Source organism: Myotis myotis, unplaced genomic scaffold, assembly GCF_014108235.1.
Source record: "Myotis myotis isolate mMyoMyo1 unplaced genomic scaffold, mMyoMyo1.p scaffold_m19_p_17, whole genome shotgun sequence".
Lineage (NCBI taxonomy): Eukaryota > Metazoa > Chordata > Mammalia > Chiroptera > Vespertilionidae > Myotis > Myotis myotis.
Window position 1 is genome coordinate 24,781,280 of NW_023416321.1, and position 15,047 is coordinate 24,796,326.

Sequence of the window (15,047 nt, forward strand, 5' to 3'; positions counted from 1 at the left end):
CATCGCAAACCCAGCACAGCACACACAGGGAGTGTTTGCTCATTCGCTGGCTGACAGGGAAGCCGGCGTCACATAAACACTCCAGCTGTCAGTTACGGAGGTGCCCGTCTCCGAAGACTGCCGTTCCTGTTTCTTCTCTCAAAACCTAACCAGCTTCAGACGGCGCTGGCTGATGCGGTGTCTGCCGGCTAACGTGGCGTCTCTCAGAGGGGACTTGATGGACAGCGGACCCTCGGACTTGGGCCTAATGCAGTGATGGCGAACCTCTGACACGTATGTCAGAGGTGACACGCGAACTCATTTTTTGGGTTGATTTTCCTTTGTTAAATGGCATTTAAATATATAAAATAAATATCAAAAATATAAATCTTTGTTTTACTATGGCTGCAAAGATCAAAAAATTTCTATATGTGACACGGCACCAGAGTTAAGTTAGGGTTTTTCAAAATGCTGACACGCCGAGCTCAAAGGTTCGCCATCACTGGCCTAATGACTTTGAAGAATGGTCCAAGCTTCTGGTGAAAATCTCACTCCCCTGAAGAGATAGCTTCACTCCCGCCTGGCTGTAAACCACCCCCATCCCGTGTTAGTGTGAACCCGGAGGTCCCACCGCCACTCAGACCACTGCGGGGAGAAGGCTCCGAACGCTGGAGTGGGCCCACCCGGGAGGCTCTGTGGCCGGGACGATGTGCTTTATGTTGAGGGACACTCTCAACAGCAAACAGCTCCTTCTCTGCCCATCTTGGTGCTCTTTTGTTATGGGCCCTGATTTGGGTCTGTGGGTGTGTCTCCTCCTCAGAATCAGCGGGCCCCTCAGAGGAGGGGCCAGCAGCTGGTGGCCATCGGCAGACATTCTGGAGATGGGGCAGCCTTGAAGGGCCTGGGCCTGGTGGCCAAGGAAACCAGGCTTTTGTCATGAGGGCAAAGAAGGAACTTTCTGGAGCCACGGTGAGGCTCCATTCCTCCCAGACCCAGGGGTCCTGGGGGATAGAGCTTGTTTGCATGTGTCTAAGGAATGAGGGGAGAGGGGCCCCAGGAAAGGCAAGGCCACGAAGCGAGGCTGTGTGACCCTCACTCTGCCGGTGTGACTGTCTGCCGGGGCCACTGCATCTTCAATGAAGGGACCTCAACAGGCTGCCCCGCTCAGGTCTTCAGTCGCAAATGAAAGGTGGGGTGCCTGACCCCGTTCAGGGGGTTTCAACAGCGCCTCCGCCCTGAGCCTCTAAAGTGCTTGGAAAGATGAGGGGAAACCAACCCGGGAGACAAATATTTATGATTTGGCTGAAGCAGGTGGTGTTTTAACACTCACATCCTGCTGCCTGTTCTCTAAATTAACAGGTTTCAGATTCCAAACCCACGCAGGTTAGAACTTGCAAGGAGCAGCAGATGGAGAGACCCTCCCGAAACCAGCAGCCCCCATGAAGTGCGTACTGAGCCGCCCAGCAGCTGCTCACACAACCCTGGGGAGGCAGGTGCCGCCTCCATCACAGTCATCTAGGCAAAGGCGGGGTGGGGGTGGGGGTGAGAGGGTGGCCACCACGGTGACGACAGAGCCTTTGCTTCCCCATCCACCCCCCACGCCGACCTGAGAATCACCAGGAAATAAGGGCAGGGAGTGTGGTGCCCACTAGTGGCCCCCTTTCTCTCTCCCTAACAGTGGGGTGGCTCCAAGCATCTCCTAGTTCAATCTGAGAAGGCCTGACCGGTGACTGCCGTGTCCCTGAGGCACGTCCACCTCCATTTTTTCAAAAAAGCAACCAGTCTGCTTCCCCCATGAGTACCCGGCGGCCCTCCACGCTCCTGCGCCGTGCGCTCCCTCACTAACTTCCACCCTGCCTGCCCTGGCCAGAGGGGCCAGGAGCTTGCTTGCGTCTTGTAAGTGACACTGTCAGCCCAGCATCCGTTTTCCCGGACTATGTGCTATTGCTAAATGAAAGCACAATGAAATCTGGCAAAGCTGCGCATCAGACTGGGGGCTCCCGGAGCCAGGGCCATGCCTGCTGCATGAGATGGGGGACTGCGTCTCTCCCGTGGACCAGACCACCTTCCTTCAGGCCACGTCCTGGAGAACGAGGCTGAGCATGTGGTACGTTGCTGGGAGCAAGGTGGGGTGGAGAGAGCACTGCCCAGAGAAAGGAAGCCCTCCCATGCCTAAGCCCTCGCAGAGACCCCTCTAGAAAGTGGGGTCTTTCTGCAACCAGAGGGCTGACCCCAGTTCCAAAGACCGCTCTGTCCTGCGGAGGGCAGTCCTGTGGGAGCTGGAAGGCCCTAGGACCCATCAGTATGTACTGCCCAATCCCGCTGCATGGACACTGGCTGCCTGGGCCTCAGCAGCCGGGTGGGGGGTGGGGGGTGGGGGGGGGTGGGTGTGGGGTGGGAAGCCCGAGGGGCAGCCCCTTGAGGACCTGTACAAAAGGCTTTCCGCTCGAGCAGCCCGTCTTTAATGATTATAAAGGCACAGGAGTTTAATCCATTTTTGATGGAAGCGCTAATAGCTCTGTGTCCTTGAAGTTCAAAGCGGGCGCATACGTGTCACTAATTAGCTAAGCACGGAGCCATTCAGCTCCCTCTCATGTTTCTAATTAGGTCTTTAATAACAAACAAACTCTGACCTTACAGAAAGGCCCCCATTCGTCAGACAGTCAAGGAGGATGGCTGCGCCCCTCTTTATGGGGGATCCGGGGCCTCTGCTTCTCTGGGTACATGCCTTTACTCTCAGACGGCTGGTCCTCGAGGGAGGCAGGAGAACTGTCTGTGAGCGCAAAGACCCTTTCCGCTCACCTGGGAGGCGGGCTTTCTGGCTGGAAAAACCAATGACTGGCAGGAAGGTCCTGGGCTCCAAGGCCTCTGGCTCAGGCTCCCAGACCAGCTGTCCTGCTGTTACGGAGGTTGGGGCCAGCGGCCGGCTTGCCTCTGTTTACCGGCTTCTAAGGTAGGGATGCTGGTGGCAAAGTCACAGAAATGCTGTGAGGCTCTATACCTGGCGAGAACTTGGTGGAACGTGAGTCCACAGCTACGCACTGGACTTGCCTGGGGAGCTTTCACTATGACTGAAGACTGGGGCCCACCCTGGTAGGTTCTGATTCGATGGGTTTGCAGTATGGCCTGGGCACTAGGAATCTTCAACACTCCCCAGGTGATTCTAACATGCAGCCAAGTTCAAGAACCACTGCATTGCCCTGGCCAGTGTGGCTCAGTTGGCCATACATTATCCCATACATCAAAAGGTCATGGGTTCGATTCTTGGTCAGGGCACATACCCAGACTGCAGGTTCGATCCCTGGTTGGGGTGCGTGCAGGAGGCAACCGATCAATGTTTCTCTCACATCGATGTTTCTCTTCCTCTCTCTCTAAAATCAACAAAAACATATCCTCAGGTGAGGACTAAAAATAAGTAAATTAAAAAAAAAAAGTAAATAAATAAATAGCGTAGTTTATTTAAAATAATAATTAAAAAAAGGACCACTGCATTGCCCCTATCTCAGAGCTGATCTGGTCCTTGGCAGCAGCTATGAGCAGGTCCACCTGCACTAATGAGTACCACCCAGAGCCAAACCCTAAAGCAGCGGTTCTCAACCTGTGGGTCGCGACCCCTTTGGCAGTCGAATGACCCTTTCACAGGGGTCACTTAAGACCATCCTGCATATCAGATATTTACATTACGATTCATAACAGTAGCAACATTACAGTCACGAAGTAGCAACGAAAATAATTTTATGGTTGGGTCACAACATGAGGAACTGTATTTAAAGGGCCAGAAGGTTGAGAACCACTGCCCTAAAGGTTTAATCAACCCTAAAGGTTAATCAACCACACCCAAGGGGGGAAAATCTGACTCTAGGTTTTTGGTTTCTGGTTTTTTTTGTTTGTTTTTGGTTTGGTTTATTTTTTTAACCAATACACAATTTTGGAACGATTTCTGCCCGCTCATTGCCTTCATGCATAAAAAACAAAACAACAAAACAAAATAAATAACAAACAAACATGACTGCTGTTTTCCAATGTATCCCCACCAACCTGCCTCATCGCTTGGAAGTCCCTGGCTTTCTCTAGCCACTCCTCTCAGATCTAAGGCACTGACACTGTCACCCTGTTCACCCCCAATGACAAAGGGATCGAGAGCTTTGGTAACAGAAGCAATGCAGAGCTATAGACTGAATGGTCCCCAAGAGCCCTTCAGACTGAAATTCTTTGCCAACAAAATCACCCAGCTCTCCATGGCAGAAGCCTGACTGGAACCAAGTCTCCCAATTCCCTACACTTCCTTCGATGCTTTTATCCTCTTCCATTCCCAGCGCCCCCCCCCCCCCCCCCCCGCCTTAAAGCTGCTTATCACCCTTATCTGATTAATCCACCAGGCACCCCTCCCCCTAGGAAGGGTAAGGAATATAAGAGAAGCTTCTGAGTTGTTTCCATCCCCAAAGCCAGGGCACAGGAAGACATGGGGCAAATCCCTGAACGCTGGGTAACTTTCCAGCAAGTCATTTCCAAGCCTGGTTTGTTTCTCTTCAAGCCAGCTGAGCAGGGAGACATCAAAATGTCTGCAGCTCCCTCAGTGGAAGGTTTAAAGACTGTTTTGTGCACCCAGAAAAGGCAAATAACATGGCCAAGAATACACAGCAAAAGTGGACAAGGGGTTTTCTCCAACATCAGCCCATGTTTTCTGGTTTTGCTGCTGTGCTTCTGGTCTTTTTTTTGGAGGCTGAGTTGACATTGCCAGACCTTTCTCTGGGTAGGTGCCTAGCTGATCCCCTGAATCCAGGGCATCCTAGGTCCTGTGTGTCTGTGAGGCTGAGCCTCTCTTGCCCTCAAGACCAGGAAAGCTGACCCTCTGCAGGCCACAGTCAGAAACAACTTCCAGAAAAAGGGGGGAAGGGGGCTGGGCAGCCTTTGCCTCCCACAGTAGGCTCTACCGCACGCACACAGGTTTGCATTAATTGTTTACCACATACCTGGACAGACCATTTTATTAATATTAATAAGTAACCAGGAACAAAGGGCCTCTTTATTTTTAGCTCTAATTGCGTAGTAATTACTCATCTACAAAACAAATGAGCCCCTGCTCCTGGTTGCCATGGTACCAGAAGCCCAGCCTCTCTCTGCAGGACGATTGGCCGAGGAGCCCACTGCTCCCGCCTCCGGCCGCGCCCTTCCCCAGCCATTGGCCTAAAGCAAAGCCCCAGCAACTGGGCAGCCAATCACCTCCCAGGGCTGGGCTTCCCAGCGACCTTCCAGATTCAGGCCTCACAGCTCACAGGAAGGGATGTTGACATCCCTCTGGAGAACGTCAGTCCAGCCCAGAGAGGCTCTCCCTTGCTCCATCACCTAATTTCTTTTGGGCAGTAGCTAACTTCCTCCAGTCTTGTTTTGGCTAAAGGCTCCTTTCAAATAATCATTTTTAGGCTGGCTCTCTTACCGGACCACACCTTCTCTGGGCCTCCTTTGTCTGAAAGGATTTAGGGACCAGAAGTCAGATTAGAAATGTCAGCCAAAGCCAGACAGCACCATGACGTTAAGTCTGCAACAGCAGAAGCAAGTGCAAAAAATACATATGCCACCAGAGGCCTCTTGTAAATGAGCTTGAGTTCTCTCCTCCCCCAAGGATATGGAGAATCGAGTTGATGGCAGCGGTGGTTTTTTGTCAAGTGTATGTTTTAAAGGTGCAGAGCTTTGCTCAGGCATCACAGGGCTGGTATGACGGAGCTCTGTTGACAGTGGCCCAGAGCACAGATCTGATGAGACAGACCTAGACTTAAATCCTGTCTCTGCCACCTCAGATAAGCTATCTAAGCCATGGTTTTTAAATCTTTAAAATGGGAATGATGGTGCCCACTTCATAGGGTTCTGAGAATTAAATGGGATAAGGCAGTGGACTTGGCACAGTACTTGCTTCACTCATAATACGTCTGAGTGATTAATATATTAGTATTATCATTATTTTATTAGAATTGGCTGGGAAGTGTCTCTAGCATCCTATCAACCATATGCAAGAGATAGTTCTCTTAAGGAATCTCCCGGGTGGGTGTGAATTTTGAGAGCTTCCAATATGTCTGGCAATAAATCCCCTAGCACAGTGGTTCTCAACCTTCTGGCCCTTTAAATACAGTTCCTCATGTTGTGACCCAACCATAAAATTATTTTCGTTGCTACTTCATAACTGTAATGTTGCTACTGTTATGAATCGTCATGTAAATATCTGATATGCAGGATGGTCTTAGGCGACCCCTGTGAAAGGGTTGTTCGACCACCAAAGGGGTCGAGACCCACAGGTTGAGGAAGCATATTTAACCCGGCCGGGCTGGGTTTCTGAGCCCCAAGTACTCTGACCCAAAGCCCAGGACAGTGCCTGCCACATATAATCATTACTGTTGCTATGCACATATAAACATCTGCTGAATTAAACTTCATGGCAGATGTACCCTGGGTCCAGATCTAAAACCTACGTCTGGAAGTCAGGCTGTGAGGTCCTAGTGCGGCTGGCACAGTGCTGGCAGCTCAAGCATCCTGCATTCCTGCACATGCACGGCGTCCGGGCGGCAGGCGAGTCCTGCATGAACAAACACGGCTCTTCCACGGGGTGGCTTCAGGGAGGCCTAAGACTGGAGGTTCAAGTCCAGGTTCTTCCTCTTTGACCAAAGCCTCGCTCCTCAGGTAACCAGCTGTGTGATAAGTCATGTAACCACTCTGCGGCCCAGCCTTCTCATAAAAACAAACCTGTAAAACCAGGCCCCAAACTGCCTTCCTGCCTGTCTCATGGGGTAGTTGCAGTAACAGACCTAACAGTCTAAGCTCAGCAGAAACATAAGGAACCACAGTGCACCAGGCATGTGCTCCTTTGATGATTCTCACCAACATGGGGTTGCACCAGCTTCGGGGCTCCTAGACTCTGCAGTGCTCCCACCCAGCCCAGGGTGCAAGGAGGGGGTCCCTCTATCCCTCTCTCTTGTGCCCTAAGGAACCATCTCACTTTGCACTCCTCCTTCTGAGCCACCATGAGAGTGGGGACCCAACCCGCTCCGAGGGCAGGCACGGACGGATGCGTCACCCACTGAAAGAATCCCACTGATTTAAAAGACCATTAATATTCCCCCACTCCACTCACTTTAGGATTAACTTATACTTAGGTCTGGGCTTCTTTGCTAGTTGCTAATTGTACTAGAGTTGATGTATCAAGTGCATGGCTTTTCTATTACAAAATTATTGATTAGAGTTGATGTATTTTATCCTCAACAGGGTTGGTCCGAAAGCCCTTGGAAAATGAATGAGGCTGAGGTCAGGAATGGGTGGCTTTGCGCGTTATTATAAACTCACTGGGGTTACCGAAATCCAATGCCGGACTCTTTAAGGGGAAAACCCTGGCTCTTCCAGAAATGAAGACTGTAACGACACACTGAAAAACAAGGGGCCCACCCTGGGGACAGAGGGCAGTGGATTGGGAGATGCGTGTTCAGAAGGTCTTTCAGGTAAGTCTGGCTGGTTGCTGCGGCTGGTCCCAGAGGGTCCCAGACGGGCTCTCGCTCTGGGCTACTGCGCTGGCTGTACTCCACGGCCACAGGTGTGGTTCTATCCCAGCAAGAGGGTGTCCCCAGGACCCTGCCCACAGAAGGGCCATCGTGGGGTCACAGGCCCCAGAGAATGCTTGCTGCTAGCACAAGGGAGTCTGGATGGGAAAGCAGAGATGGTTTCACAGCCCCCTCCCCCTTCCTGGACACTGGATCCTGCTGACGGAGGTGCAGGAAAGCCATCCTCAGGAATGAAGGCTGCGCACGGATCCATTTCCCATTTCCAGGGAAGCTGACGGTGCCAGAAACAACGCCTCCGGGGAAACAGGGGCTTCCAGGGGAAGGGTCTGGATTCTCAGACCAGTGAAGGGAAGAAGCGCTATCTGCCTGCATACTCCTTGGTGCTTGGCACAGAGCAAACCTTAAATGCGCGCGTGCTGAGAGCAACACCTGGGAACCCTAAAGCTCATGCCGCAACCGGTGCAAATAATTCCTGGATCCCTCCAGCCGCTGGAGGAGCGTGTGTGGGACACCACCGTGCACGCCCCTTAGCGTATCAGGCAAAGACGTCTCTGGGGACACATAGAACATCCTGAGCCGGTGGGATGGGCAGGCCTCCCTTGTCAGATCTGCTCTCTTCCCCAAAGCATTTTCTTTTATGGCCCAAGTGAAACTATTCTACGCCCCATTTGAATTTTACTTTTGCTCATTTTAGCTGCTGGAACAGAGACTCTTAGGATGTTCAGTCACAGGACAGCAAAGCCGTTTTCTGAGCAGAGCCAGACCTGGGATTTAGGGCAACAGGGGAGATTTCCTGCTCTCTCTCTGCCTTCTGTCCCCACTCTCTTCTCCTGCTCCCCAGCCTGGGTCCATCTGCAGCGTCAGCAGCCCAGATGCCCACAGTTCTACACCTTCCCTCTGCCCACGCCCCACCCTCACGGCCACCCCCACCCCCATGCAGGCGGAGCCAGAAGGATGGCACATTCCAGATCTCCCTCCCTGGGCCTCGGGCCTCGGCCCTCATTCTGGGGCTCACTAGCCTGATCACCCCTGCCCCTCCCCCAATTCACACCCCCCTCCCCCCGCCCCCCCCCCCCCCCCGACTGTGCTGCCAACTTCCACAGCCCTACTTCTCTCCATGAAGCTCCCATTTGGCCCTGTCACTTCACGCTCTTGGGGACTTCACGGCTCTGTGAGTTCCTGGGCTACTGTCTCCCACCACAGATGGGGACTCCAAAGGCTCTGAGAGACCTCTGGCGCTCCTCAATGACTGGTTGCCACAAATACGGGGAAGGCGGTGTGTCCAAAGATGACTGCACGTGGCCCTGAGCTGAGGGCAAACGCAGCAGGACTGGGAAGTCTTCCTGGGGAGATGGAGAAAAACCTGCCTCCCCTCTGATAGTTACAGCAACCCCCCCCCCCCGCCCCCTCCGCCCCGCTGCCATGCCAATACTCTCCATGCTGGCATGGTCCACTCTCACCCACTGCCCCACCCCTGAGAGCCCATCTAAAGGCTCTCCTTCCCCTTCACCCGCCGGGAGAACCAATGCTGACCTTCCCTAGAAGCAAACGCATTCCCTGCCTTCACACTGAGGATCTGAAGATCTTGATCCCTGCCCCTACCACAGCCACTTCCCTCCACCCCAGGGAGGAGACCACGTAGGCAGGGCTGCCACACGGACCTGTCTCCTTCAAGGGCTGATGTGAGCTGGCAAAGGAGCAGAGGGCTTGGAGGGACCTTGCTGGTAGCCTCTCAGAAGGAAGCAAAGATCTGCTGTGTTCAAGAACCATACGAGGAAGCCAAGAAGAGGAAGAACTGGAAGACTCCTTCTGATCTGGTTCTGTTCTCTCTCACTATCGTTGGACACGTGACAGAGGCCTCAGTTGGGAAGGCTAGAGCTGAGGGTGGTGACCCAGTTCTGGACTGGGGGAGCAGGGAGTGTGAGGGGAGGTGGTGGTGGCTGATGGCGAGAACATGGATCCAAGCCCCTTGGCGACATTGAAAATATGGAGCCCCTTCTCTTCCTGGCCCCCCACGCTATCCTTCAGACAGCCGTGCCATGCGGCGCTGTCAGAGACCCTGTAATATCAACTCAACAATGCATGTTCTACAACTACGGCTACAGCTACCAGGACATCGACTACAAGGCATGCATTTAGTTCAGTCCCACAGATACATACACTCTAAGAACAGGCAGGGAGGTGTGAAATGTTTTACTGGACAACAGGTGTTTTGGAGTCGTAACTAATAAAAAAAAAAAATCGAAAACGAAAGTACAAAAAAAAAAGACATTTCTCGAGAGTTGGATATGAGTTTGTTTCTTGAACTGTTTCATCTGAACAAGCAAAAACATGCAAACCAGCTGGTACTAACAGGAAGCTGGACACTGAGAGAGGATTAATAGGTGTGGACAAACCTTCCCGCTGAGCGTGCTCAGAAGAGTGTTTGAGAGGAGGTGTGCAGATCCTAGTGTAAGAGAGGCGGGAAAGTATGCCTCAGAGACACTCTCACCGCAGCCCCAACCAAGCAAGAGAAAAGACAACAGAAACGTGACTCTCACACTCACCACCGTCAGGAGCTCATGTTACTACATTGGAATAAAGCTGGCAAGTATAAAGTACAGTAAGGGGTCCTGGCTGGGGCCGGAGGTGGGCTGGGGAGAGGAGGGGGCTCCGAAGCTCTAAGATTGATCCACGGGCCCACCCGTAATGCCACCCGGAAATGAAATAGCTGCCAATCCAAACCACTTCCCTCGCCCATGGGGGGAGTCGTTGGCAAACAGGATTGAGGTCTGGGTGGGACATGATGGGGCCACGGGAACTGAATGAACACGATCAAAATAAACAAACAAACTCTTGACTGAGTACAAGAAAAGATGACATTTCAAACCACCGGGTGAAGATAAAAGAAAAGTGACCACTGATAGTGAAGTTATCTAGGAGTCGGCAGGGACCTCCCCTGGTGGGGTCACCTGCGCCCCGTTCACCTCAGGCCCTGGGTGAATTAGGCAAAGGCGGGCAGGATGGCCCAGAGGAGCTGGCTGAGGTGGGCGCAGAGCTCAAGGCCCCCTGGACCTCCTATCCTGACACCGAAGCCCTGACCGACTGCAGTTGCCAACCTGAGCCCAATCGAAGCTGCTTCCTACCCCCATGGCCTCGGCAGGTGCTTCCGCCTCAGGAAGCTCCTCCCCCTTTGTCCTAATGAAACAAACGGCCCAAACAAAACTGTGGGGCTAAGGAAAGACAAACGTAGGGGAGGCCTGACCCCTGCCCCAGGCCCGAGAGCCCTGGCTCTAAGTCGTCTGCCAGGCCAGCACGGCACCAAGCTCCAGGTCGGTGCCCCACAGCGTCTCCCTGAACCAGCTTCTTCTCAAGGGGATGCAGATGAACTGTGACTCCCTCAGTGGCCGAGGCTGCTGGCGCTGGCGCTGGTGCTGGCGCTGGCTCAGGAGGCCGAGGAAGCACCCCTACCCTCTGGGGAGGAGCTGGGATGGGGTGCAGGGTTGCAGGCATGGGTGAAGGGAGAACCTGACAATCAGTCCTCAGTGAGCCCCCGCTGGCTGGGCCGATGTGCAGACCCCAACAAGTCTGTGTGGCCCTCTCACACCTGTGCCCAAGTGCCACCGAGGGGCCACTACAGACAGGTAAATCGTGGGCTGTCCGCCAGGTTCGGACTTCAGATCATTTTTAGAAGAGGGAGGGGGTGGTCCTTACAGGCCAACATTCACTGAAAGAAAGAAAGGCAGAGATCTTCCTTCCCCAGCCCTGTAACCCTGCTCCAGGTCCGAAGGAAGGGGAGGGGCAGGCCACCCTGTCTATACATGGGCAGGTGCCCTCCACCAGGGAGTGTTCCAATTAGGTGGGCACAGGCTAGCCATGCTCCTTGGGCACAGCCCAAGCCCCCAACCCCAGGCAGCGCTGTGGGGTGCCTATAGCTTCCTGGCGGAGCCCGCACTCTGGGGAGCGACACCTCGGAGTTGAGGATTTACTCCTGCTCTACCAGGCTGGTGTGGGGCAGTGGTCGGGGCACACACTCCTGAATAGAGTTCACTAACAGTGCAGCGATGAGCATGGCTGACTTAGGATGGCCTGTGGGAGACTGCGTTCCCAATGGAAATGGCTACAAATAAAACACCACTGATCCTGAAAAAACAAAAGGTGTGGTTGGAGATGGCTCTGACCTGGGGGTTAGGAGTTAGAGGGGTGGGTGGGACTCCAGCCTGGCTCTGGGTCTGTGGGAGGTGAGGGTGGCGGCAGGGGGCCCAGACCACGGGGAGACCACTCTGACTCACAAAGAACCCCATGCTGCCCTTTAAACTTGCCATGAAGTCGGGAAGGATGGGGTGGGGAGAGAGGCAGGGTTAATTTCGGGTTAAAGTTTAGTTTCATAATCCAAGTTATAATAAGAAAGAAACTGAACGGAGAAAACAAAACCAACAACACTCAAAAGTCTCGTTTCCTTTTGCTCGTCCCCCCACCAGGCACCGGTAGGGCAGAGGTTCGCTCCTAAAGCACCGAAGTTAAAAATCCAAACAGAACAGGGGGACTCGAGGCAGCTGTGCCCCCCGTCCCAGGGCAAGGGGCGCCCAGGGACGCTGGTCAGAGGGCCAGGGGGGGCCTTTGGAGCCGCGAGGGCGGCCGGGTGCTCAGGGAGGGTGCCCAGATCTCTGGCGAACTGCCCTCTGCGGCCCCGAGAACACCCTGGCCCCTCCACATAAATGCCCAGCGGGCGATTCACAGGAGCGCATCCTTTGTAGCTCGAGGCAGTGCCAGTTTGCATGGAACGGATTTTGACTGAGGTTTCTAATGGGCCTCGCTGTGCCAGTATCTTGTCACAGAGGTTTGGGTTTTTGGCATTTGCCCTCTGGGCTTTTAATGCCCCATTTCCCGGTACCCTCACCAGCACCTCCCTCCCCGCCCGCCTGGGAGCCCGGTAACATCAAACTAATCGCCCCCCTGGATGCTCTGGAGCCCGGTCCACAGGGTGTGGGGGGAGCTGCAAACCACGGTTTAGGAGGAGCAGGGACTCTAGGTGCCCAAGGGGGAGGCAGGGGAGGCCAGGAGCCTCGCTGGGAGGCAGTGGGCGTCTGGGGCATCTGGGGAGAGGACCCAAGGCCCTCCTGGGGCCTGGACTTGCCCACGGTGCCCCTAGGAAAATGCTCCCACCTCCCTTGAGGAGTTCCAGACCTCCTAAAAGGCTGGCTTTGGAGACCAAAGGGCCGGGGCAACCTCCTGGGCGAGAAAACCCTGCTTCCCTTGGCAGCCGGAGTCCAGGAGCTCTCTTGTCTCTGCTGAGTGTCTGGGAGGCAGCAGGGACTTCAGGGATTGCAGCTGGTTCGCTGAGGTCAGGGCTGCCCCCAGTTTGGCCTTCGGGAGCTCTGGCCTTTAGCTGGATCAGCAGGCCCACCTGCCAGGGGCAGCAGGACCGAGTGGACTGGCTGCTCCAAGGCCGAGCTCCCCCGTGACAACCTAGACCGCGGGCTGGGTCAGAGACCCAAGGAAAGGAGACTTGCGAACCAGCAAAAGCCGAGGGAATGACCTCAGGTGCCCGGGAGCCGGCTGTCAGGTGAAGGGCTGTCCAAAGCCGAAGAGCAACTCGTTTCTCCTTTTCGCAGTGACAGGATAATCATCTACCTTTGGTTTGCAGTCCCGTGACCGACCCCAGCTGGGAGGTGCCCTGGGTGGCAGGGCCTGGCCCGAGCCTCCCTGTCCCGCCCTCCGGGCTGTGGTGAGAGTAGGGGACAGCCGCAGCCACACAGATCCGACAGGGCCTTTACCTTCCCCTGCACACTGGGGCATGCCTGGGAGCCGCCTGTCCCATACACCTTCCTACCTGATCCTCTTGCCGCCGCCACCGCCGCTGCTGCCACTGGTCCGTAAGCCGCTGCTGGGAAGCCTGGCGGAGAGAGAGGCGCTGGAGTCAGGGGGAGTGGGGGGGGGGGGGAGTTCCTCGCAGGGGCTGTGGGCAGCCCTGTCTCCCAGGCTACCCTCCCCCGCCCTCCACACAAAGGACGGACCAGCTTCTAGGGGGACACAGATCAGTGGCTTCTCAGGCTTCTGGAAGGCACAGCAGCTGCAGGTGTGTCAGATGCTCATACACCTGTCACCCTGGAAACTGGTTCTAAAAGGCATCCTGGAGGATGAGGAGGCCCTTCCCTGGAGAGCTGGGGCGACCTCCCTGCCACCTCGGCACTGACCCCTGGCCATTCCCAGGATTGGCCAGAGCAGGACCAGGCATGGCTGGGCTGCCTGCAGGGAGCGTCCGCCCTGAGCCACAGGCAGGAGGCCCTGGGGACGAACAGGCACACGAAGAGGCACCTTGGCCAGGAGACGGCTTGACTCCAGCTGTTTTCCGAAGGCTCTGCAGGTTTGCTGGGCCATCTTAATGCCAGACTTGGTCACGTCAGCTGCATGGCTGCCTCAGGCCTAAGTGGGGGCGGGGGGGGGGTATCCTGGAGTCCTGCTGACCGCGTGTGCATGAAGCCTGCGGTGGGCGGGAGCGTGGGGCCTCGGGAAAGATGCGGAGCGAGCCCTGTGGCTCTCTCTCTCTCTATCTCGGAGGCAGAGTGGTGGGGATTTAGATCTGGCTCTTATCTAGCCGGCACTGCAGGGCCTCCTGGGGTTTCGATCAAGTGTGTTCTAGAACCTTCTTGAACGAGGCTTATGCTATCGAATACTGCACCAGGAAGCAAGGCTATCCCAGCAACGGGACTAAAAGGACAAGGTGACCCAGTGTGGCGGCAGAACATCCAGGTAAGGGAAGCGGTCGGCCAGCCTCCTGCCCTGGGCTTCCCTTGGCCACTCGATGTGTACACAGCCTGGCACTGGGACACACACAGACATACTCCCACACACGTGACACAAACAGCCTCTCCATCCAGGCAGACACTGGAGGCCTGATTCCAAGACGCATTCCCAGGGACGGGTTTTAAATGATGTGCCAGAGGCAGCAGCATGGAGCACACAGCCCCACAGAGCTGCTGGGCGCTGGCCACAGAGCCTCCCAATAAGGCATCTGCCCAGGACTGAGGGGAAGCCATGCACCACGGGCAGGGAGCAGGGAGGACAGGAAGAGAGAGGAGCCATCCCCAAACAGAAAACTAGAAGCCCACTAAACTCTAAGACTACCGTCCTAGCTACACGGAACTACTGGGGTGAAAGAAGTTCAAACGGAACGAGCTACTCTAAGAAGGTCAGGCTAAGCTACTGCAAATGCCAATGAAAAGAAACATACTTGCATTTAAATATGGTAATAGGGCTGTTGAAGGGGGAAAAAGAAAGATCCAGGTGAAGTCAATGTACACACACGGTGGACCCTGCGGCTGGACTGGGTCTCCCAGCTCCTGTGAGGACCACAGGTGCCCGCCCGGAGGCTGCTCCCTCCCCCTGGGGGGCACCAAGGAAGGGGCTCCCCCACCAAGGTCTCTCCCCATTTCTTCCGGGCAGGATCTAGGTTTCTGAAGATGTGGGTGCTGGCGAATGTGCTGAAGGAAAATAAGGAGGAAGTCAGGTTATTTCTCCCTGTCCCAATTCTCAGCTCGCCAG

At 54.9% G+C, this 15,047-nt stretch overlaps 1 protein-coding gene across 8 annotated transcripts in view; it reads right to left on the reverse strand.

The window, feature by feature from the left end:
- Positions 1–15,047, reverse strand: part of MSI2 (musashi RNA binding protein 2) — a 355,927-nt gene that overhangs the window by 15,594 nt on the left and 325,286 nt on the right. For 4 of the 8 annotated variants that reach the window (XM_036340473.1, XM_036340469.1, XM_036340467.1 and 1 more), the window contains exons 11-12: positions 14,737–14,760; positions 13,336–13,398 (exon numbers count right to left, since the gene is read on the reverse strand). The exons of 1 other annotated variant lie outside the window; for it this stretch is intronic. In XM_036340473.1, the coding sequence (XP_036196366.1) occupies positions 13,336–13,398; positions 14,737–14,760 (87 nt within the window). The remainder of the gene's footprint in view (positions 1–13,335; positions 13,399–14,736; positions 14,761–15,047) is intronic. 3 more of the 8 variants (XM_036340468.1, XM_036340474.1, XM_036340470.1) reach the window with 1 other exon arrangement.